Consider the following 24,040-nt stretch of genomic DNA (forward strand, 5'->3'; position numbering starts at 1 on the left):
CATGCTTTCAAGCTATGATGTAGAGACAAGGCTGCAAATAACTAGCGGGTAGTCGCCGGTCACGTTGTCCGGTCAAACATGCTTTTGCTCGGACACTACCCGTTTTTGGCCGGTCAAATTTTAACAGTCCGAACTCTTGCGATAGTGAACCCAGATTGCAAAGTAATCCTTTTACAACTAAAAAACAACTGAATCCAAGTCGGTCTGGCAATAGAAATTACAAGTGAATAATTTTACTACTCTTTACTGCAAAAGCAGCCTCGCATTGAGTACGTGGAACGGTTACGCACGCCACAACCGCAACTGTCCGTTTTACTTTACATCTGGCAAAATCACTTATAATTAAATAATACACTCAGAGCCCTTTTTTTAAAGTTACACTTGTGAATTTTTGTTATAGTAAAAGAGTGGTCGGATTCTCCAGGTTTTGGGCCTTTTGCTCGCTTTTTGCACTTTGCAACAAATGCTACTTGGAGTATTCTCGATGCAACAAGATTATTCTTCGTGAGGGTGCTTTCCGATCATTCAATCGATCAAACAATCAATCACTTTATTTAAGAGTAAATGATGGTATCTAACCAAAGTTAAAACCCTCTACTAACTGGCAACACTTAAATAAAATAAATAAAATAACGGAAGACACGATGATTTGCGGTCGCGACAGGACTTGGTGACATCGCGGAAATTTGCGACTGCCGGGAATTTCTCGACCACTAATTTGTCTACTTTTATGTTGTTTTTTTTTTCTTTTGGAAACATGACTGTGTCCCTTGTGATTAGCAAACAGTTAAAAATTAAAATTTCTTTGAACGAGTTGGTAAAGGACCGGACAAGATGTCCGGCAAACCAAGGATTTGTCAGGTCAGTACCCAATTTTGACCGGACATTATCCGTTGATCGGCCGTTATTTGCAGCCCTGAGAGACGTGAACAATTTGTGATGAACTCTTAGCAAACCCTTGTATTCCCCACTGTCTCAAGATTAGATCACTTACTGCCTTGAAAACGTAGGTAAGACACTCACAGGTTTGTTATAGCGTGCTTGTTTCATTTGTAGCTTGAATTCCTGAGCGAAGCAGAAACGATGAAAATCTTTGACCATAAGAATATTGTGAAACTGCTTGGTGTTTGTACCAAAGGAGAGCCAGCTTTTGCCGTAATGGAGCTGATGATTCATGGTAAATGATACGGATAGTGATGATAGTAGATGTTCATGGGTGACTAACGTTTGATCGTTCAAAGTGATCAAAATTTGTTGCGGACTCACTCGGCTGCGCCTAGTAAGTCGACAACATTTTGACCACTGTGATAATGAATATCGTTTTCGATAAGAGTACAGACCACGCTGAACCACTTAAGATTTGTTTAATTTATTTGTTTTGCCTTACTCGGTCCTATCAGGTGACCTAAAAAACTTCTTACTGGCCAGACGTCAATTTGCAAACCAGGATTGTAAAGAGGTATTGTCATTTATCTTTAAGTTAGTTTTTGAAATCGTTCATCTTGGGCGGAAGTCTGTTCTCATCCAATTTAGAACCTCGGTTAGTATGAAGCTATTTAGTGTTCAAAAAAGGCGAACAAGAAACTTTAAACAAGTTGTCAAACTTGACAGCATCGTTTCAAAGCGGAGAATTGGTCTGTTGGTGCCGTCTTCAGGTTGATGTGTTTAGGTTAAGAAGGGGCTGAATTTTTATTAACTTGGGGTCACCAAACGGTGAACTGGTAGAATAAGTTGACATTGTTTTTTGATGTATCTGACGCGCCCGTGGGTAATATGAAGCGAATCCTGTGTTCTGATTGGCTACCTGAGCAGGTAATATGGGTCCATCTTGCCCGCTCGGGATTACCCTCTCTGATCCCACGCAAGAAGAAAAAATTGCGTGGAGTGGACTCGCAAAGTTCATAATTTTTGGACAATGTCGGCGGTGGAGTGACAAGAAGCGGTAGAGGACAGTCAGCACAAAGAAAATATAAACGATTTTCGTGGGTTATTGTTTATCTTGACTTCACGCCTGATCAATAACCCATATTTATTGTTGATTAACCGCTACTTACCAAACAAGGAATATTTCTTAGCGTTTCAAGTAACACTGTAACATGAATTGATTAAACTTGATACAGTTTTAAAGTGGAGAGAAGGATTTAAATTTTCCCGATTACAACCATTTCTATTGTCTTCAGCATAGCCCATCCAGATCATGTTGTTATTTCATGTTCTCGTAAAGTTTGCGGATCTTCTTGCAGAAATTACTGTTGTTATTTATAGACGTTTATTTGCTTCCAGGCCGAAGACGTTACTCCTAAAAAGTTAACTGCGATGGCTTTAGACATCACCAATGGACTGAATTACCTCGCAGAAATGAAGTTTGTTCACCGGTATGTTTGTGGATGCAACTGACTGTCCACTTAAACGCGTTTTTTTGCTCCTTACTCGATTGGTTTTGATTTGGGAATCATCAAAGCCTGTCAACCTCCCTCCGGCACAAATGAGTGCATTTCTTTATTAAAGTGGATGTAGTGTTCCTGTGAAGTATAGAAAACCGTAAATTCTTGAAATTATCTAGGAATGTTGTTGTGTTTAGAGGAATAAACCAATTAGTCGCTACTAACCTGAGCCGCTAACAGAGAAGGTAATATGTTCGGGGTCTGAAAGTTTGCGCGCGTGTTCAGGACACCGCTGCCATGTCCCACTCGAATAAAATCGTTCACAGTTTTCTTAGTTTTTATTGTAAATACGAAATGATTTGCTTTGAGATTTTAATTCGGCTATGGTTATTTTGGCGTTATTTTCCAGTGATCTTGCTCTGAGGAACTGTATGGTAGGGTCAGGTCATGTGGTCAAACTCGGTGACTTTGGTATGGCGCGGGCCATTTACGATTCGGATTACTACAGGTTTGGACGAAAAGGTAAAACTGCGCTTTATGTCTACATTACTACAAAGCCTCTGCGGAGAAGCCGAAAGGGGAGAGAACTGCGGGAATGATCAGGGTTTCGAGACTCACTTAACTGGTGGCGTTAAGTCGGAAACAGTCAGGGACCGGGTCAGGGGGAGAGGCAGCTGGGTAATGCTTCTTGTTTGTAAGTTAATCACGACCATCTCATCCTGTAGTCGTCAAATTCCTTTGGAGAAAGTAATTAGACAATAAAAGGCAAAGAAGCGGATGAAACGAAAAGAATACACTTGAACCGGGAAAGTTGGTTGCCTAGTATCTTAGTTTCTCTTTTTGGTAACAGACAGAGCTTTGCGGTCAGTACATTTTTGGCAGCGTAGTTTTACTCTTTCCAGATGGTTTTTGTTTTGCTCTCATCCTGATCTCCCATATTTTTAGTTGATACCCTTATCAAATGTATGTTAGTAAATTCTTGCCCTTCTTCGCTTCCTTACTGTAGTATGTCATGTGTTTGTCAACAGGCATGCTTCCTGTTCGATGGATGTCTCCTGAGTCTCTCGCAGATGGTGTATTCACAACCAAGTCTGACGTATGGAGCCTGGGTGTGACCTTATGGGAACTGGCAACGTTTGGCAGCTTTCCTTACCAGGGCCTCTCAAACGGAGAAGTTGTGGAGAGAGTCAAACTAGGGCGCATCATGGAAAAACCACACGGGTGTACTAGCGAACTGTAAGTGTTCACGTTTACGTGAATTACGATCCCTAACGAAGTTGCCCGTGAATTTTGCCTTTTGCTTTTTGGGAAATACCTTCCTTTATCTATTTTTTTATGTTGATATGTGATCGGTTTTTTAGAACACTGTAGTCTTCTGTAAAATATCTTGAAAGCTTCTTTGAGGAAACTGAGGAATCAGCTAACCTTGCTTTGTTTTTAGCCTTAGTAATCAACACAGGAAGCCTTTCATTTAATTTCGAAATCTCGCGAAATATTTTAAACTGAAGTCAGATCATATCGAAGAATTGGACTGAAAATATGGCCTCGAAGTTATCCTTTGTTTTTGTCGATGTAGGTATAATTTCGTGTGTAGAAAATTACGCGACGGAAAGTGAATGAAAGAGCTCTCTAGTTCTAATCCTGTCTGTAGCCCTTGTCTAAATTTCCTCTCCATTTTATCATTTCAGGGGCACTTTGCTGACAGAATGCTGGAGAAAAGACCCCCTCCACAGACCAGACCCGGATAAAATTTGCGACTTGCTAACTGCTCGTGTAACCATGGTCACCGCTTGTTTAGACTCTCCTATGTCAAGTGTGGCCACGGATGAAAACTGCGTGGGGCGTAGTGAGATCGGGAGGGACAGCATGAGGAAGAGGCGAGGCACCCCATCACCCTCTCCGCGGCGAACTCGCGCAATTACCCAGCTAACTTAGGAGCAGATTAAAATTTTAATGCCGCGTCGCGAAAATGGTGTAACTCCAAGTGGCGCTGTATAGGATCGAACTGCAAACACTTTTTGGGAGAGGGGGCGGGGGGGGGGGTGTGTGAAAACATAATTTGCAAGATCAAGCTGATTTAATGATTCGCAACAATTCCCAGTCTTCACGGCCATGTCCTGTCCACGTCAAGACAGAGTTCTTTTTCCCAGTCTTCACGGCCATGGCCTGTCCACGTCAAGACAGTTCTTTTTCGGATGAAGACATGAAATTCTAGTTGAAACGCGACTTCGGTCTCCTTGGGATTCTCAAGGTTTTCTGTCAGTTTTGTTCAAAAGGGAGGACCTTAAAACATTAGTAATTAATAAGACGGCTGTAGTCTGTGGACTGTTATGGTAACATTCTGCGCGAAAAGGGACCTGCTAACTCTATGCAATTCTGAATAGGAGGTATTCCATGTGTCGCGCAAAGAAAACGTTTATGCTCACATTTGCAACGAGGACGTTCGCCGTGGCTGCAATGTGAAAGCCTTATGAACCTTGTGAACCATATGATCCCCTCGGCTTTTCAGTTTTAAATTCTTTGGTGAACACTGATTACTATACAGTTGATTCATATCATACGTTGAAAACTCACCTTTAGCAACCCACGATCGACCTCTTTTAACTTGAACATTACGAATCTCGAAGGAATCTCCGATGTAAAATACTAAATAACAAAAGTTACGAAATGGCAAAGGTAGTTAATCACGTTATTTTGAAACTGTTCATTGCTGTGTAATTTGATTATTCCAATCGGCGCAAGAAAATTTCGAGACCTACCCCTTAATACAAGAGGTCGATATGGCAGCACTACGTTGACATGGAAAAACTCGCGCGAAGTCAGTTCATATATACTAATGGCAATGAAGATGGCTCCACACCTACAACACAGAATTTTTGAAAATTTTTTCTCATAGTTATCTTGGTATGCTAATTGCAACTCGATATAAAAAAGCGGGGGTTAATGATCAAGCCACTAAGGTCATAGCGTTTGCAGATAACTCTCTGGAAAAATCTACTGATCTAGCAGGATGAAAACAGTGCTTTGCAATTTTCACAATTAAAAATAAAAGAAAGAAAGAAGGAAAACTAAAGGAAAAGTGTAACAAACTCGGAATTCTTGAGAGCATGAACTTTTAACTCTAAAAAAAGTGAACAGGCTCAAAGCAAGGACGTTAGAGGTCTGGAGGCTGAAGCGTTTTCATGTGACCAACATGACGTAACAGGTAGAGTTCAAGATGGCGGATCCGTCATCATTGGGTTGGAATTTATTGTGATCCCTTACTTCGTTAGTCTTGCTTCCAGAGCCACTTTGTAACTGAGGAGGTGTGATGTATCCAAGAGTGAAAAGATCAATCTCTGAGAGTGGAAATCCTTCGGCGAAAAGACCGTTGTTTCGTTCCTTTTCGTTCTCCGATGCAGCTGGTAATGGAACACAGCGTGAAACTAACGGCAATTCTAAACAACAACACGGCCACCACACGGCTCACAGCCCAGCGAGAAAGCAGAGATTTAATTTGCCTATTTACACCGGGCGTAATGCGATAATTGCAGAAGTACGAAGCAAAGAAAACGTGGTAATTGTTGGGGAAACGGGCAGTGGAAAGACAACACAGATTCCTCAATATCTCCACGAGGCACGCTTGACGAAGCTCGGAGCTATCGCATGCACACAACCAAGGCGTGTGGCGGCGATAAGCATAGCCCAGAGAGTTGCTAAGGAGATGCACGTGCAACTGGGGGAAGAAGTTGGGTATACTGTGCGATTTGAAGACGTTACCACGGCAAAAACATGCGTTAAATACATGACAGATGGAATGTTGCTGAGAGAAGCTATAGGCGACCCCATACTTCACAGATACTCGGTTGTTATTTTAGACGAAGCTCACGAGCGAACTGTACACACTGATGTCCTTTTTGGTGTTGTGAAGGCAGCACAGGAGATGCGTAAAGAAAAACATCAGAAACCTCTTAAAATTGTTGTTATGTCTGCCACTTTAGAGGCAGAACATTTTTCACGCTATTTCAACAATGCTAAGGTGTTGTACATCGAAGGACGTCAGCACCCAGTGCAAGTTATGTATGCAGTGGAGCAGCAAAAAGACTATGTGCATGCAGCACTGGTGTCAGTCATGCAACTACACCAGGAAATGCCACCAGGGTAAATAACCTGCTAAAGATAATAAAATTAAATGAAAGAAGTCATATTTCATCCAATGGATGATACACAATTGAAGGAATAATCCTTGTAAGTGAGCTGCAATCAAAAAATTCAGTTTCATTTAATTTTGGCTGTCGTCAGAATTTTTTCATCCAATTATTTCCAAATTGGACAGCCCAGATAACATTGCATCATGCAATTAATATGTAGTGTACAGTGTAAAAAAAGCCACTTCAGCTTATGTAATTGCTTCCATAGCATAAAAAAGGAGTGACAAAACCAAACTGCCTCTGATCTAAACTTTTATATTTGTAGTGGAGACATTCTGGTGTTCTTGACTGGACAAGATGAAATTGAATCTTTAGCCAAGTTAGTGACAGATTGTGCACAGCATTGTGGAGCAGGTTAGTTGGCTGATTCAGTCCTTAATATGAATTTGCATTGTTTCATTAACAATCTGAGCATAAGTTTTTTGACATTCAGTTCTGATTCATGAGTATAATTTGTAATTTACCATTTGTGGTGATCTAAAATTTCTTTGTAAATCAGATAACTTAAAGATAACATTCTTCATGAAATACCTTAGGTAGAAGAAATGTACTGAGTGACCATTATATTAAAACTTATCATTGATTGTGCCAGTAATTCTTTTGCAATTTTAAAAAGCTTTCTGTTTGCAAACTTTTCTTGTGCTTTCCTTAACCTATTGGGCTGTTGAGTAAGTAAATATATAGGTTTGTCTGCTTTCTTCACTTTTTTTGGAATCATGTAGATATTTTCCCCTATTCTTTTTATGCAAAGCATGATCAGGAAATTTTTTTCTCATCAATTGTGATTTCTTAAAATTATTATTCATGAATTGTGATCAGAGATAATGAGATCTTTCCATGTCCACAAGAACCAACTTTTTTATTAAAATGTGACCCTTGAATTAGCAGCTAAATTACATGTGATTTGTGAATCATTTTGTTTTGCAAGATGAATCTTGAGCTATTTTATTGTTCAGAAACTGTATGTATCATTCTTGAACAACTGTGGTTAGATTAACCAGGGTTTTGACTGGGGTTTTGACTGGAGAAGGACTTCATGTGGATTGATAGATGTCTCAAAACAGACCCTTATAGGTTCTTGGACAAATAAGATAAAACATTATGTCATCTTTTGTCATGCAAGATTGGTCAATAATAGAAAAAGTAAAATATTAATTCAATGTAATTGTCTTGAATTTTACTTGGACATGAAAGAGCTTTTTATTTTATTTGCAATGTGTGAAAAGGCCAAACATTTTTATGCCACTAAGTTTTACTAAGGGGTATAGAGGACCCTCTTTCCAGGAGAGTATACTCCTCAATCATTTCCAGGAGCTAAAGGTTTGATAGGGAAAACTTGACTGATTGTTTTCTCTGTTTGGCTGGAACCAAAATTATTCTTAGTTTGTTTCTTAAATTATAAACTACTGTATTTTTATGGAGTGTTTATCATAAATTTCTCTTTTTTTTTTCTTAGGATGCCCCGAGGTTCTTGTTTGTCCAATGTTTGCTGCCCTGCCATCTCAGCATCAAATGAAAGTGTTCATTTCAGCTCCAATTGGTAAAAGAAAAGTTATTCTGGCAACAAATATTGCAGAAACATCAATCACCATTCCAGGAGTCAAATATGTGGTAGATACCGGTTTTGTTAAGGGAAAAGGTGGGTAAAATCTGTGGTTAACTTTAATGTTGCACTAAACCAACACTAAGATAATTTGGTCAGTTTGCCAATGCTTCTTTGACCCTCTACACTCGTACATCAGTATGCATATTCTCCATACTGTTTTCTATACATTTCTTTAGGTGCCGACAAGGAGAATTTGTTTAAGCCCTAAATCTCAGAAGTAATTCACTTGTAAAATCTCATTGCAATTCCAATGCATTGTCTTGCAAACAGGATATGAAAGCAGAGAAGCTTGTTTGGCTAGAGGGTGTTATCTTATCTAAAAGTGGAATTCTCTGGTCTAATTTGCAAGGAAGTGAATGGCAGTCAGTATTTAGAAAAACTAATCAGGGTTTGTGCAGATCCCAGAAACCCTGAAAAGTCTTGGAATTTTATTTTAACATTTTCCAAGACTGCAAAGTCCTGGAAAACAACTGCAGGTACTGGAAAGTCCTGGAAATCTACTTTACTCAAGCAATACAGTTTTCAGAATCTACCTTATACTGTAAGCAATGTATGTGAACTGCAAGAATAATTGATTTTAAAATCTTGGGAATAAGTGTAAACAGTCCTGAGCTTCTTTAGTGTGTGATCAGTTCCTTTTGTCTCGTGACCTTAAGTGTGATCCAGTGATATTATCAGGTGAAATAAGGAAATAACAAGCTGATTTCTTTTAGGGGTTATAGGTTGAGTTATAAGGCCATTCAGTGTGAGAGATGACTTTGTTTTTTGGAATGGTAGCAATACTTCTTATTGGTAAGAAACAGATTCACAATCATTGATAATAACTTCCCTTTTTATTGTTCTGTTTCCAGCTTTTCATCCTAAGACTGGCCTCGACATACTGCAGGTTCAACCACTCTCCAAGGCTCAGGCACGGCAACGGACTGGTCGGGCAGGCCGAGAAACAAGTGGAGTCTGTTACAGACTTTATACAGAGGAACAGTTTGATGAGCTGAAGGAGATGACAATGCCAGAAATCCAACGGTGTAACTTGACAAGTGTTGTCTTGCAGCTCATGGCCCTTGGTATATCAGATGTTCTGCATTTTGATTTTCTCGATTGTCCTTCACAAGATGCTATAGAAAATGCATTGGAGCAGCTGGCAACGTTAGGAGCAGTAATGAAAGGGAACAGTGGCTTTGAGGTAAAATTATTCCAAAGAGTACCAGTAGTTTAAAATTCAGAGCTACCAAGAGTGGAAGTCCATTTTGCAGATTTTGACTTTGGAGCAGTTTGGAGAAAATTTTGTGAAAATGATAGAGAACAAGGATGTACAAAACAAAACAAAGTAAAAAGGAAAACAGAGTGCTCTTTTCTCTCACTGAAAAACACATTGTCTGTGTAAAAATCTTGGTCTCATTAAATTCCGACTATTATTGAAAGTTTGAGTCATATCAATTTTATTCTTTCTTCTGAATTCCTCTTTGCACACCGGAAAGGCTAAAAAATAGATCACAAGTTGTTCAACTCAGTGGCTCATCATCCAGTGTCCAGATTGAACAGGAATTTGCTGTTGTTTTACTTTTTGCAAAGGAAGTTAAGACAAAGAAGCTCACATGAGGACCAACAGGACTCGCATAAGAGTTCAGGTCCATAATGTTAACCAGAATTGTATCATTCCCCCTTCCCTACTGCTATTTTGCATTTAGAACAAATTCCTTAAATTTTTTTTTGCTCCTTTAGTTAATGCCTCTTGGTCGTAAAATGGCAAATTTTCCACTGGAGCCCCGACTGGCCAAAGTGATTCTGTCATCACAGGAATTAAAATGCAGTGAAGAGATGATCACCATTGTGGCCTTGCTTTCAGTGGACTCCCTTACTTACACCCCACAAAACAAACGGGACCATGCCCTAGCAGTGCACAAGAAGTTTCTTTCATCAGAAGGTGACCAAATGACTCTTCTGAATATTTACAGAGCTTACAAAGCTGTCAGTGGCCACAAAGAGTGGTGTCATGAACACTTCATCAACTCACAGACTGTTAAACGTGTTATGGACATAAGAAAACAACTGAGAGAGATTTGCTTAAGACTGGACATTCCTTTGGTATCTTGTGGCAAGGACACTGTGAACATTCGGCACTGTCTCGCAAAAGGACTCTTCATGAATGCTGCAGAGCAGCAGCTCGATGGAACATATCTGACCGTGACTCACAGGCAACCTGTCACCATTCATCCAACATCATCACTGTTTGGTTCTAAGCCACAGTATGTTGTTTACAATGAACTTGTACACACCACAAAGTGTTACATGCGTGATGTATGTGTTGTAGATCCATTTTGGCTTCAAGAAGCTGCACCAAATTATTTTAAAGAGCACAGACTCCATTCACAGCCTACATCAGTCCATTCTTAATTGACTGAGCTGTAGTCAGAAACAAGAATACTTTTTCACTTTGCATTGAATAAGGGAAAAGCCCTAGAATTAACTCTTTAACTCCCATGAGTGATCAAGGCAGAATTTCTCCTCACATATCAGTACAATATTCACACAAAAAGTAACAAAAATGACCAAATATATCAATAAGGGGATTATTACTCAATCCAATACCAAATTCTTAGAACCAACATCAAAATGATTTTTTGGCATAGAGAAAGGAGAATTACTAATGAGATCTTGGGAGTGACTGAGTTACACACTGCAACCTCAACTTCTCCTGGTGTTGCTCAAGGAAATTGAAAATAATCTGAAAGGAGATTTCAGCAGTCTATTAGATATTACTAAAGACTATTTCCTATGAAACCCTTCAAAGTAAATTGTTTGCTTCAGAGGTGATATTACAAGGAAAAATTAGAAGCTCATGACTCTCAGGGGCAAAGGAGCTGTACAACAGTAGTCCATGATTTCCATTCCAGGAAACCAATCGTCACTGAAGTTTCTAATGCTACTAATCCAGCTGTGTACAGATGCTATAACTCTGGGGCAAAGGGGCTGTACAACAGTAGTCTGATTTCCATTCCAGGAAACCAATAGTCGCCGAAGTTTCTGATGCAACTAATCCAACTGTGTACAGATGCTATAAAATGTTTCAATTTCTTCTAATATTCCACAAATGAGTTTCTTACACCTAGTTAATTGTTAGATAATTGGTTATTGGACAATGTGTCGTACAATTCAAAGGCAGTAATATGCTGGCTATTTAAAATCAATCTTACAAAGTAGTCAAACAATTTGAAATTTCTTGCCAAATTACTTCCTGAGTTTAACTCACTTAATTTGATTGCCATAGTTGGTAGACTTGTGGTGCTAATTTAAGAAATGTCATGGAACATTTTCTTCACCCAGTACTGTTGCAGCTCATTTTGTCCCTGGGCTAGTCTTTAACAACAGTCAACGAACATAAATCAATGTAATTGCTTTTTATAGGCAAAAAGCATAATTTAGACGAATGTTAAGGTACCACAAAGACAACTTGAGTACTATACAATCTCTATTTTTCCAGTCTATATTACTCTCATGGGAGCCTCAAAATTGTGTTCCAAAATGAATTAGTGGTACCAAAGTTAAATGTGCAAGCTATGATAATAATAATTATAGTGGTAATAACTATTGTTGTATCCTACATAGATGACTTTCATTCTCAATATTCCACTTTGGTCAGGCCTTTAGCCAAATCAAACACCAACCAGAATGGAAATACATTGATCTTGGGGATGGGTTTAAAAAGCAGGTGGTCAAGCACTTTTTGTTTAATTTACAGCATGCACTGTGGCATGAATAAAAATTTCAATCAAAAATAAAAAAAAAATTCATATCTTTTGTCATTTTTTTTTCATTGTGTGTACGGTAACGAGACGCAGTTGGAAGAGGGTTTTTGACTTCATCTCACAAACGAACCGTAGATTATCATAGAAGTAGAAGTCTACTGTATACGAACTTGCAGATAATTTTAAAATCCAGATGCAAAAGTAGTTCTCATCCTGCGAGATGCTTGTTGTCTTCTAGGTTGGAACACGACTGTTTTCCTGTTGTCTTGTGAATGCTTTATTCTTTTTAAAGAAGGTTATTCTCTTTCAAGTGTAATATGAGTTCCTCTTGTCACAGCAGTTACCACCATCTTTGCAATATTCACACAATGATTGTTCCTTTCTGAGTCCCAGCATTCGACGTATTTCCCGTAGCCATGATTCTTAAGAAGTTGACCGCCACACTAATCAGTTTAGTATAATCCACACCCTTTGAGGTTATTTGCAATAATTGTATCAGTAACTGCATTAAATACAAAAGTGATATTGTCCGTGTCTGTCGCACATGTTAGATGAACATATATTTCTTTTTCATCGTTCAAGTTTTTGGCCTCAAATTGTTTCCTAATGTAGAGGCAGCCAGCTTCATATGTGTTTGGCCCTGCAAGCAAAGACCAACCTGAGAGTAAGAATGTTAACATGTAGTTTGAACAAAGGGGAAAATATACTCAAGGTTTCCTGACTGCGGTGCAGTGGTGAAACCACTTTTCATTGCCTCTTTTAGAATAAGGCCCAAATGGTGTTTGTTGTACGTTGTATCCAATGTAATGTGTATGGCCCACTTAGACCTACCCACTGGTGCACAGGGGCCAATCCAAAAATTTTCAATGCCCAGGTAAGGGGGGGGGGTGGGTGGGTGGGTGGGAAAGAGGTAGGGAGGTGGGAAAAACTTTACTTTAGAAAACTATGAGGTTTTCACAAAGCTAAGGTCTAAATAAGCTGAGAAATATTTTAAAACTTCTTAATCAAACACAACGAATATATGAAATTCATATATCTGAACTGCTGTTATAGAAACATATTTGTGCACGATCCTAGTTCTCTTTACTGCAAGGATCGTGCACAAATAAACTTCTTAATGTTCAATACTTCATAGAACATGGGATGCAATCTTTTTGTGGCAAGAAATTTGGTGTCTGACAAGTGGCAAAGAAACACAAAGATGTGGTGAGGGGAGGGGGAGTGTCCAGAACCATCTGACCTCCCCATGGGCATCACTGGGAGTAAGAAAGGAAGAAAGAAGTAAAGCTGGAGAAACTTTTTTTAACAGTTGACTTTTAACCATTAATGGTTACAATTGGTCAGTTTTTATGCTTAATGGCTAAATGTTTGGGCTGTTTTAGGCTAACAGTGAACCTCATTAAGACCCTCAAGGTAGAGTGTTGTACCACATCTGGCTCATGAACACTCACCACCCAGATCAAGGCCTTGGTAAAATTATTCCCCAATCTTGAGCCATGCATCAGTATGCATATACTCGCTACTGTCCCCTTTACATTTTATAAGGTGTGCTTATGAGGAAGATTTGTTGAATATCAATGGCTGCTAGAGTCAGTGATCATTTCCTTTATTCTCTTGACCTTCATGTTTGATTCGGGGGTGATAATGTCAGAAGAATTTTGATGCAAGACACCTTTAAGGGTTAAAGGCTAACTTGTGGAACTCCTTTATCACCAAAACAGAAATCTGTGAAATTTTTCTTAATATGTTTGTAAACATAAATCCTACCTGAATAATCTGGAAAACATATTGTGAGTGGAGAAGTAATTATTTTTTCTTCAAATAAATCCTTTTTGTTAAGGAAGAGTATAACTGAAGTTTCGACGAACCATCTGTTGTTCACTATTGACTCAAACAGTTTTAAACTCTCTTCCATTCGGTTCTGAGACAAAGTAAAATGATGATTAGTTGCTATAAAAACTGAGAATCATTTGCAGCCCATCAATATTATAACATGGCATTTAATGCCAAAACAACTGTAAGGAAAGGGCTGGTAACAAATATGCCTTTAGAGCAAAAGGATGAGTTGCACAAAACTTAGCATTTCAGAGTTTTAACACAATGTTCACTATGCAGGCATAATTCAGTTCAGCCACCAACTCAGTTCAGATAATACACAGTTAAGATCGTACACTTATTACACTTTCTAATGACAACCCTGTATATATTTAGCTTTGCCTAATTATCTCAGGCAGGGAGACCACTCCAGCTTTAGCCAATTACAGTGGATCCCACTTTAACAATGACAAGGCCACACCCCCCTTCCCCCAATTCCCAGTAAACACGCCAGACCACATCACAGTAATCTCGTGAGTGGGTTCTTTAACACTCCCTGCTTAACCGAATTAACTAATTAATAGAGACGGGAGACAGGACCTACAATTTAATCGTCCTTATCCAAAAAGACTAGAATGTCTATCCATTTTTTGATATTATAGAAAGGTAGCACATTCTCCTCAATTACTTTAAGACCTTGAGTGTTGGTCCAGCCGGGGCTCGAACCCTCCACCTCCCGCACAACAATCCAGCACTCTAACCAACTGAGCTAACTGGGAGGCAGTTGCCTCAATCCTACTAAAGAAAACTATCACAGGTGGTCTAATTTCCCCACTCTTAATTACTTCTACATTGGCGGGCCGAGGAACATTAACTTACTGTAGTTTCATCTTCTTGCAGTGTCAAGTCGTATGCACTCAATGCGACACAGTATATTATAGCTGTAACATCTTCAAAGCAATGAATCCATTTTTTACGCTCAGATCTCTGCCCTCCTACATCAAACAATCTGCAAACAAGAGCCAAGAATATATGTTATATCCCACTGCAAAATATTATTTGAAAAAATAAAGAGCCCTTCCATAAAATTCAAAGGTCTGCTACTTACTTGAAATGCAGCCTCTTGAAATCAAACTGGATTTCAACAATGCCTGTGGTTTTCACCCTTGTCCGTAAGAGATCCTGTGCTGTGGGTTCATAATTTTCTGCACCAATTCTTTCTATTGCATCTAAATAACTAGAAAAAATATTAAAAAAAAAAGAATGCAATCTGATACAACCAAAACACCACACTACTTAGGGAGAGATCTAAGGTTTTATAATTGTGTCACAGAACTTTATAAAATTAGCCACCATAGAGAGTTTCTAAAGCAGACATTTCAACTGAGAGGAGAGAGTGCTGGGATTTCATTTGCTGTTAATGCAGTTTGTGGTTGTTATTATGATGCAGTATACTCGTTTGGATGCTAGTGAGCTAAGCAAGACAGGGCGAAAATTCGTAGCCTATCTGCATGACTGGACTGTTAACTATAATAATATCTAATACTACTTAAATATAAATGATCAATATAAAACGATAAAAGTGTCAATTGGCCCAATACTAAGATGTTTTTTTTTTTTAAATGTTCATGATTTACTGTATGGTTCTTAAAATATCCTTGACTTAAAATGTTCATAAAATCCTGTTCATAAAAACCAAATCATAATGTCCTTAAAATTCTTACGCTGTAACCAGTTTAAATGTTCTTGCAATGATCAAAGTGCTACTTAATACAGCTAAATTTAATACAGCTAATTTAGGTTTTATTATTATTATTATTATTATTATTATTATTATTATCATTATCATTATTATTATTATTATTATTATTATTATTATTATCATCATTTTTCAGAAATTGGTTTGCAAAAAGATAAGGTTTTCAGATCTGGCATCTGATTTGTGTTTATTTTCTGGTTTCTATTCAACAATTACGAGCCTTGGCTGAGGAAAACAAACCAAGATTCTCCTACCTAAGATCATCCTGACCACATGTTTATTATTCAAAGAAATACATGACCTAGCGGAGAATTTTTTTTGTCCAAGAGAGCATGCATTACAAATTATGCCAGGATTGTTGACCGTGCTCTGAGGAGCAATATGAGCAGGCTGTGAAATATGGCTGCAACCCAGTTTGCAACAGAAGAGGGTCTATGATTGTGTTACAAAGGATTATCACTTTTCATCAAAATTCCTTGCCGTTTTAAGTTTTGGTTATTTATATTGTGCTGTTTTGCAGTTTCTTACATATGATTCCCTGCCGGTGAATCCAGTATCTTCCAATTCAAAACCCACACAAGTATTAATGTACTAAGACCAGAACTATTTCTTGTTTTGAAAATTGATGAGGATCTGATTACACTGTTCCTTTTATGCTACTTTTGCTTTGGACTTTGTCAATTATTGCTATTTATTGGCCCGGATTTTTCACAATGAAATTTTATCAACCATATTCAAATTGTTCAACAAAACTTGCTCCTGATGAATCATCATTGGAATGTGCAAGTATTACCTAAAATTTATCTCTGCTTGTTGATATAGGTACCATAAACTGGTCTCAGTCAGTCTATGCTACCATATCACCATAGAATATTTATCTGATCTACCTTAAGTCTCAATCTTTCTAAATCAAGTCTAAGCAAAGAAAATTAATTACGAAAGAAGGAATAAAACACCAAGAAAAGAGAGTCTGAATAACTTAAAAAAATAAGTTACTTTACATGGACAGGGATTACTTAACCAAGAAATTGAACATTTTTAGACAGACAATCTGATCAATGCATTATTGACATTCCAATGTCTTCCAGAATACACAACAAAACCTTATCTGACTAATGCAACTTTCTTTGTCAGCAAAATTTGCTGTTTAAATGATGCATAACAATGAGAATGACGTAAAGTAACAAAGAGAAGCCATATTGGATTCAGCCATGTATAGGAAACTGGGGATGAGAGTTAAACCTCCGGAAAATTCAATTTAGCCAACATCCTTATGCTCATTACTTGTCCAATGACAGAAAATAAAAGAGCCAACTGCATATCTGTATTATGGAAGAAACAGGCAAACACAGAAGACATAGAGAGCTTGAAACGGCATAAACAAGGAATTTTGATGAGAACTTATCTATGGCATGTACGTAGGCCGAAAAGGGACAATCTAAAAGCATTTTTCAAATCCCAAAAAATATTTCAAATCGCAATATTTATTTTAAACTTACTGTTGAAAAGTTTGACAAATCCAAAGATATTTTGCAAATCAAAAAAAAATATTTAGAAATCCAAAAAATTTTTTTCAAAGTCCGAAAATATTTTACGAATCCAAAAAAATATTTTGAAATCTAAAAATAGTTTTTTCGAAATCCGAAAATATTTTGCAAATCCAAAAATATATTTTGAAATCCAAAAAAAAATTTGTGTTAAATGGGAACACTAAGAACTGTAGTACGATCGAATCAGCGCACGTGGCGCAAGCTGAAAGCAATCAAGACAACGTAACGATCGAGACAGTGAAAAAAATAGCTGTACATCTACAAAGGGGAACGATTGAAAAAAGACGCAATCCCTGATGTGCGTACTCATTTTAAACAAACTGAGACATCTCAGTATACACACTAGAGTTCCTGTCACCCACAAGGAATTGAAAGAGACTTCATAAAAGGGGAGACCCTTAGACTTCTAAGAACAAACTCCTCTCAAACAATATTTGAGAAAATTACAAATGAAGCGCATTTGCTAAAGAGAGGCTACCGAGAGGACCTCATTAGCACAACCCTCTCAGATGTGAATTAAAAAAACAGGAAATTAGCTCTTCAACAGAAACAAAAGACGAACCAACGAATCTTGCCTTTTGTGTCACACAATACCAACCATCAGTGCCAAACCTAAAGCAAATTCTCATGAGACACTGGCATTTAATAGAAACACAACCACTACTCAACGAAATATGCAAAAATCCATTTCTCGTATCTTACAAAAGAGGACGGTCGCCCAAAGACATACTCAGTGGGGCCAAACTTTGAATAGGCTACTCTAAACACGCGCTGGGGAGTTGTGTAGGCCTGTCAACCCCATTTTACAACAATTTCTCCTCTAACTATTTCCCGAACAGTGTGTTCTGAATGAAGGTGGTTTCTTCTTTGAAACCCATAGTGACGTAGCCTTCTCTCAAAAGTCCTCACGTTCATTGAAATCCCATGGTATTCTGCTAGAAAGTGAACAATGGTTTCGTAACGAAATCCCTTATTAAAGTAATGTTCTATAGCCAATCTTTCGTCTCCCGAGCAGGACAACACACTTTCCTCTTCATGCCATTTTAGTGTTACACAGGAATGGCAGAATGTTTCATTCTTCCCACATTCTCTTCCACATTTATGACAGAACATGTTCTATCCTCGTTCCTTCGCCATTTTGTATGTGGGATGATGCGGGATATGGCAAGAAAACGCCGGTGCATGCTGGGTGACTGCTGGCGCAAATAGCACGTGACAAAATATTTGTTTGGATTTGCAAAATATTTTCGGATTTTGAAAAATTTTTTTTGCTTTTCAAAAAATATTTTTGGATTCGCAAAATATTTTCGGATTTTAAAAAAAATTTTTGGGATTTCTAAGTATTTTTTTGGATTTGCAAAATATCTTTGGATTTGTCACATATTTCGACAGTAAGTTAAACATAAATATTGCGATTTGAAATATTTTTCGGGATTTGAAAAATATTTTTGGAGTGTCCCTTTTCGGCTTCCATAGGCATCAGGTACAGATAAAAATTGGAGGGAAAAAAACAACTTATAAACAACTGAAAGCAAAACTTTCCTACAATCAACACTTACATGTCACAGGAATCAAGTGGGTCACACAGAACATCAACATTATTATACTTACTATATATTGAGGTGTAATCACAAGAAAAAAAATTTGATCTGGATGATCAAAGAAATTTGTTTGCAAAACCTAAAGAAATTTACTTCTAAGGGGAGGGTCATCAAGATTTGTAACCCAGAAATTCTTGGGATCCTAACTAGGCCAGAAATATGAGTCTAAGGACCTCACTGAAAAGTGCTGACACCCCCCTGATTTTTGCTGGCTGGCTACTACAAATTTCTGAAGTGCACCAGTCAATACCTCATTGGATTTTTTAAAATAGCTGTTTAACCTCTGCAGATGACAGGTCCAAGGTTATACAAACTACACTTTGATTCATTATTGTATTAATCAGAGGAATATCAAAATTGACATTATGTCGTACTTAGTTGAAAGGGATCAGGTGCAAGCAAAGGTTATGTTTGTTCAAACCAAACATTTGACAAGTCTGCACTTGTGTCAACTGGCTCACACTGCACTAAAAACATTTCATCAAAAACAACATTTAAAGAAAAACATTGGCCTGAATTGAAGGAGGTTTTCAGTGCAGTTTTGCAAAACAACATGAAAACATTGTTCAACGATTGGTTCATAGGGTTTACTTTTTAATTTACTACTATGAGAAAAAAAAGTGTTTGAGTGTTTTCCCATGATTTTACACCTTTCCACAAAGTGGGGAAATACTGGAGACTGGATGAACAATTAGTTTTTAATCAGTGACATAAAATTTACAGTAAGTTTGCTATGGAAAGTTTGGATAACTCTCCTCAAGGGAAACATCTGTTCTGATTGATTACTCAAATAATGTAAAAAAAGGTTCGAAGAAAGAAAGTTTGCTATGGAAAGTTTTGCTATGTTCGAAGAAAGAAAGAAAGTTTTGCTATGTTTGAAGAAAGAAAGTTTGCTGTGGAAAGTTTGGATAACTCTCCTGAAGGGAAACATCTGTTCTGATTGATTACTCAAATAATGTAAAAAAAGGTTCGAAGAAATAATTCCATGAAAACACCACAAAAATATCTACAGATCAACTAAAAACAATATAAATAGCTTGTCATACGTTATTTGGAAAAATTTATCGGTTTTAGTAAACATCACGCAAGTTGAGATGTACGTAAGAATTACTAGTGTTTACAGATAAAGGTGCAAAAGTTGTTTTGCAAACTTAAGCAGTAATTATGATCGCACGCGCCCAAATTTATTGCAAAACAGCCTACGAGAAATTCCAAACAATTTGCAAGGTACGAAACCAACTTAACGGTCATTATGCAAGGTCAACTTTTCGTATTACTTGGTAAATATGATACATAACCGATGTCACTTTCATCCAGCAAGTCTAATGAATTGCAAGACATCCGTATGATGACAAACAGTCTACCTCACACTAGCTTACAATATTTGAAAATGCCCGTTTACATAGCAGAGGTTTGTTAATTTCTCTCCTAAAAACCGCAAGGTTATTTTATTTCTCTTTGGCGAGAAGTTTCCACCTTCATTTCGGGGAAACTGTTTCAGGATCGGAGCATGCCCAGAAGTGTCCACCGCAATGATCAAAACAACTTAAAATTGGCCCGATTTGTGATTATCGTCTGCGTTAATTTCTAAAGGACAGTGTTAATAATAAAGTGGCCTCGGCGCCAAAATATACACTTACTATCTCGCAGAGTCGTTCAGTTGATATTCTCTAGATCTCCGGAAACACTGTTTTATTCCTCCGTCTTGCCACAACCGCTTCATTGCTGCTGTTAACTCGGGCGTGAACGGTTCCTGATCGTCCGCCCTGGCCACCACATCGAACACCATTTTGGCGTCCATCTACAAATGTAAAGCCAATATTCAAAACGACTGCACGGTTCACTAATCCGTCGACTGTTAATCCAGTCGAATATATGAAGTAAGATAGCTAATAAACAAAGAAAAATTCAGGCGAATTACGATGATCTTTCTTACTAGTCTCTCGTCTGTTTCGAAGTCTATCCGCAGTTTGTCCATCGCTCGAATGATTTTTAGCAGAGAGTAGATCGCATTACTAAAAACCAGGGGCTTATATTGACTGTAGTCCTCTGCTGTAAAACCATGATCATGGATGATTCTAAAATAGAAAAACCAAAGACCAACTATGCTGAGAACACATTACATTTGCCTTGTAAACAGAACGGGTAACCAAGTTGTAAACAAGCTTATGAAAATCGCCAAATGTCACATACTTCATTTGCTTTACTATGGTGCTTTTCCCCGATTCTCCTGCACCTGTAAGAAATAAGAACACAGTTGGATTGAGTCTCACGAGTGAATACAGTTCGTGGAGGTTTGCAAACTCATCGATGCCGGTAAAATCAGTTAGAGGTCCACGCCTCCAGACTTCGCAGAGTCAGCTTTGGTCTGCAAAATTGCTCAGTTCAAACGCTCAAAGTTCGACATAAATTTCACACTCAAGAGGGAAATATTCTATCGAATTAAACAGAAAACTCCCAATAAGCAAAATCTAACAATTTTCTCGAGCAAAAACAAAGCAAACTCATTAAAAACACCAACCATACATATACGAAGCTTACTTCAACCTACCAAGTAACAACAACTTGACTTCTCTTTCAGCGCGAACACTCTCCGCTTTCAAGTTTTTATCGATGGCTCTGCTCCGTGCAAGGGCTGCCCTATCTTCTGCACTCAAAGTGCAACCCATTTCGGCGGAAGGCCTAGACAGCTAGGTCTTTCACGTCCAAATAATGCACATATTCGCATTAACTATCTTACAGCCATCGGCATCATACGAGGATCTCGAATAGTAAGTCTTTTGTCCAGGCCCGCGATCTACGAATCCGCGGAGGCCGTTTGACATAGGGCGGAATATACTAACAGGGGTACAGTTCGTAAATGGATTGATAACCCTAAAGAATGGCTAAAAAAAACACATTACGAAATAACATTGATCGTGATGAACTAAAGTAGGCTGTAAAAATTCTCATTTTCCTTCCTCATCTTACCGAACCTAGATTTTTTCTGGTGATAGCACTTACATGAAAAAGGGGACAACTACTACCTCCTCGACGGGCTAAGTTTGTTCCTACGAAAAATGTAGTCACATCTCCTCGATCCAATCAGAAGGGCCCTACGGAAAGTGCGACAAACAATTACGGTGGTCATAAAATAGTGAAGATATGTCGTGTCTCATCGTATGACACGAGTTCTATAATTATCTTAAAGCGCATAAGTCTGTGCATGACATGACAGGAAGTGAAAATACAATTAAACATCAGATCGTGTAAGTATGAGCTCTCTAATGCCTCTCGAAAGGCATTACGTCTTATTTTAGCTTTTTTCTATTGCAAGGTTGTGGCTGAGCGCCAGTATGTTGACGAACAAACCCAGTGGAGTTTATTTAACGACTTTGGAACTTTGTTTTGCATTTTTGCAAACAAACGATCTCTTACATCTTATGTTGTCTCTTACATCTTATGTTGACAATACATTCTCTCGTAGACATCTAACTTGTCCAAAAAAATACGAAAAAATGAAATTTAAAATATCATCACATTTCAGAAGTGATAAAATTCTAATTATACAAGCCTTGCTGTGCTAATCACACGATCATCCTTCCTCACACACCCCCCCAGAAAAATATCTCCGATCAAAATTTTCGATGGATCCCTCTGTCTGCTGTGCTAGACACATGTTCATCCCTCCTCGCACACCGCCCCCCCCCCCGTCAAAAAAAAACAACTCCCATCAAAATTTCCGATGGATCCCTGGGATAAAGATTTAGGCAGTGGCAAGCCTAGCTTGAGGAGATCACGGTTATAAGTGAGCGCAAGTTTGATGTCCCCCCCTCTCCTTTCGCTTCTTCCGTGGTAGAAATTTCTTATTTCTCTCCCAACTTTCTTCTGTCTTGGAACCAAGATGGTATTCTCGTAAAGAAGTATCGAGCAAGCGCACTCTGAAAGTAAGTCATCTGCACATCTGGCCTCGTTGCTGTACGCGTGCGACTTGTAAAATCAAGACCATTCACTGGACTTTGAAACCAGACGAACTCAACAGCATGATTCTTGAGGGTTTTTTGTTTTTTTTTTCCGAAGGTGGGGGGTCGAGAGATAGGGGAATTAGGGAAGCAATTTGAGTAGAGGGATACTTCTACGCAAGACAGAGAAAAATACACGTCGTACAGATTTGAGTTTATGTGTTTGACGTTTCGCATGGTACAACACACAACTTAAAAAAGTTTATTGGAGTTTGTTCGAAGCTATTTTTAGTTTGAAATACAAAATAAGATGAACGCTGCTTACCCTTAGCCACAGCTAGTCAAGGCGAGTAATGGTTTATCGTATGACAGAATATCTAACCGAAATCTAGCAAGGATACAGCAAACACAAAATGAAAGGACCATACAATAACTGACAAGTATCTTAAATCTTTTTCACAAAATAGTTGGTAATTACCGTCGATTACAACAACTACGAGACAAGAGACGCGTCACTTCATCTTTACAAGAAAAGAAACGAAGTCTATATCAATTGATTATTGCGCTAAAAAAATTAAAAAAAAAAGGGGGAATGGAGACTAAACGATTGAGGCCAACTATACTAGTAATAGGAATCGTAACGTCCAAGAAAGCGGGAAGAGTTATGCAACTGAAAATAGTAAGCCGAGTTTTTAAGACATTCTTGTAATCAGATCAGGTAAATCAGCGTAATCATTTGCCGACAAGAAGTTTTGAAAAGTGTAATAAATGTTCAAATCTCTTTCAGTTTTAGACGTATGAGGCATTTCATCATGTAGACTATTCCAGACATTCGCGCGTTTCTTGAAAATAATTTACTTTGCTAATCTAGTCTAGAGTCAAGGAAGGAATTTGTGTTAGTTGGGTGAATATTAAATTGATAATTAAATATATTAGTTATTCAGGCATTAAGATAGCAACTGACTTAAAATGCAAAAGATGCAAAGGTACTAGATTGGAGGAGACGAAGAAAGATGTCGCATGAGATTTATAAACACCAAAGAACATACGGCGGAGGGCCCGTTTCTGAACACGTAGGATTTTGCTTCTGTTAGTTCTGTAAGCTCGGCCCCATGTCTCATGGAACTACACCATACAATAAATAGGGCTAAATGTTTTTAAGTATACAAGAGTGCGAAATGTTTTACTCTATCAACAATGCCGATTGACAAGCTCATTTTCGAGGCGATGTGAGCAATGTTATATCTCCAGGAGAGGTTTTCATCAATAGCAACACCCAGACAATTCGGAGCTTGTCACTGCTTATCGTCTGGGGTCGCCCCCAATTTCTGCTCTGTTGGCGACGACTGATCCCCCCCGTTCCTCCCTGAAAACCCTGCGATCCCCCCTCCGAAAAAAATCTTCCCTCCCCCAGACGAAAAAATAATGACTGATCCTGTAGTGACATT

General features: G+C 38.2%; 3 protein-coding genes across 3 annotated transcripts in view; 2 read left to right on the top strand and 1 right to left on the bottom strand.

The window, feature by feature from the left end:
* LOC111328095 (uncharacterized) overlaps positions 1 to 5,089 on the top strand; it is a 25,741-nt gene extending 20,652 nt beyond the window's left edge. The window contains exons 14-19 of the mRNA XM_022932504.2: positions 1,057 to 1,177; positions 1,401 to 1,459; positions 2,284 to 2,375; positions 2,794 to 2,906; positions 3,413 to 3,620; positions 4,073 to 5,089. Of these exons, the coding sequence (XP_022788239.2) occupies positions 1,057 to 1,177; positions 1,401 to 1,459; positions 2,284 to 2,375; positions 2,794 to 2,906; positions 3,413 to 3,620; positions 4,073 to 4,319 (840 nt within the window). The 3' untranslated portion in view covers positions 4,320 to 5,089. The remainder of the gene's footprint in view (positions 1 to 1,056; positions 1,178 to 1,400; positions 1,460 to 2,283; positions 2,376 to 2,793; positions 2,907 to 3,412; positions 3,621 to 4,072) is intronic.
* A 151-nt stretch (positions 5,090 to 5,240) lies between these two features.
* Positions 5,241 to 11,978, top strand: LOC111328282 (ATP-dependent RNA helicase DHX33). The gene is made up of 5 exons (XM_022932715.2): positions 5,241 to 6,524; positions 6,840 to 6,928; positions 8,031 to 8,213; positions 9,032 to 9,363; positions 9,903 to 11,978. Exons 1-5 carry the CDS (start codon positions 5,695 to 5,697, stop codon positions 10,572 to 10,574), a joined length of 2,106 nt encoding a protein of 701 aa, XP_022788450.2. The 5' UTR covers positions 5,241 to 5,694; the 3' UTR covers positions 10,575 to 11,978.
* On the bottom strand, positions 11,632 to 21,432 carry LOC111328459 (guanine nucleotide-binding protein G(o) subunit alpha). The gene is made up of 8 exons (XM_022932932.2): positions 21,203 to 21,432; positions 20,845 to 20,887; positions 20,588 to 20,729; positions 20,292 to 20,452; positions 14,850 to 14,978; positions 14,621 to 14,750; positions 13,694 to 13,847; positions 11,632 to 12,566 (listed from the first exon to the last, which is right to left on the bottom strand). Exons 1-8 carry the CDS (start codon positions 21,318 to 21,320, stop codon positions 12,379 to 12,381), a joined length of 1,065 nt encoding a protein of 354 aa, XP_022788667.1. The 5' UTR covers positions 21,321 to 21,432; the 3' UTR covers positions 11,632 to 12,378.
* Positions 21,433 to 24,040: the final 2,608 nt, after the last annotated feature.

Source organism: Stylophora pistillata, chromosome 3 (assembly GCF_964205215.1).
Source record: "Stylophora pistillata chromosome 3, jaStyPist1.2, whole genome shotgun sequence".
Taxonomy (NCBI): domain Eukaryota; kingdom Metazoa; phylum Cnidaria; class Anthozoa; order Scleractinia; family Pocilloporidae; genus Stylophora; species Stylophora pistillata.

Excerpts from the sequence above, each read along its gene's own strand:
- LOC111328282 (XM_022932715.2), top strand. The coding sequence starts at position 5,695 with ATGTATCCAAGAGTGAAAAGATCAATCTCTGAGAGTGGAAATCCTTCG. Across the intron at positions 6,929-8,030 it reads TGCACAGCATTGTGGAGCAG|GATGCCCCGAGGTTCTTGTT; the intron begins GTTAGTTGGCTG and ends TTTTTTTCTTAG. Across the intron at positions 8,214-9,031 it reads CGGTTTTGTTAAGGGAAAAG|CTTTTCATCCTAAGACTGGC; the intron begins GTGGGTAAAATC and ends TTCTGTTTCCAG.
- LOC111328459 (XM_022932932.2), bottom strand. The coding sequence starts at position 21,320 with ATGGGTTGCACTTTGAGTGCAGAAGATAGGGCAGCCCTTGCACGGAGC. Across the intron at positions 20,453-20,587 it reads TCGAAACAGACGAGAGACTA|ATGGACGCCAAAATGGTGTT; the intron begins GTAAGAAAGATC and ends TTACATTTGTAG. Across the intron at positions 14,979-20,291 it reads CTGAACGACTCTGCGAGATA|TTATTTAGATGCAATAGAAA; the intron begins GTAAGTGTATAT and ends TATTTTTTCTAG.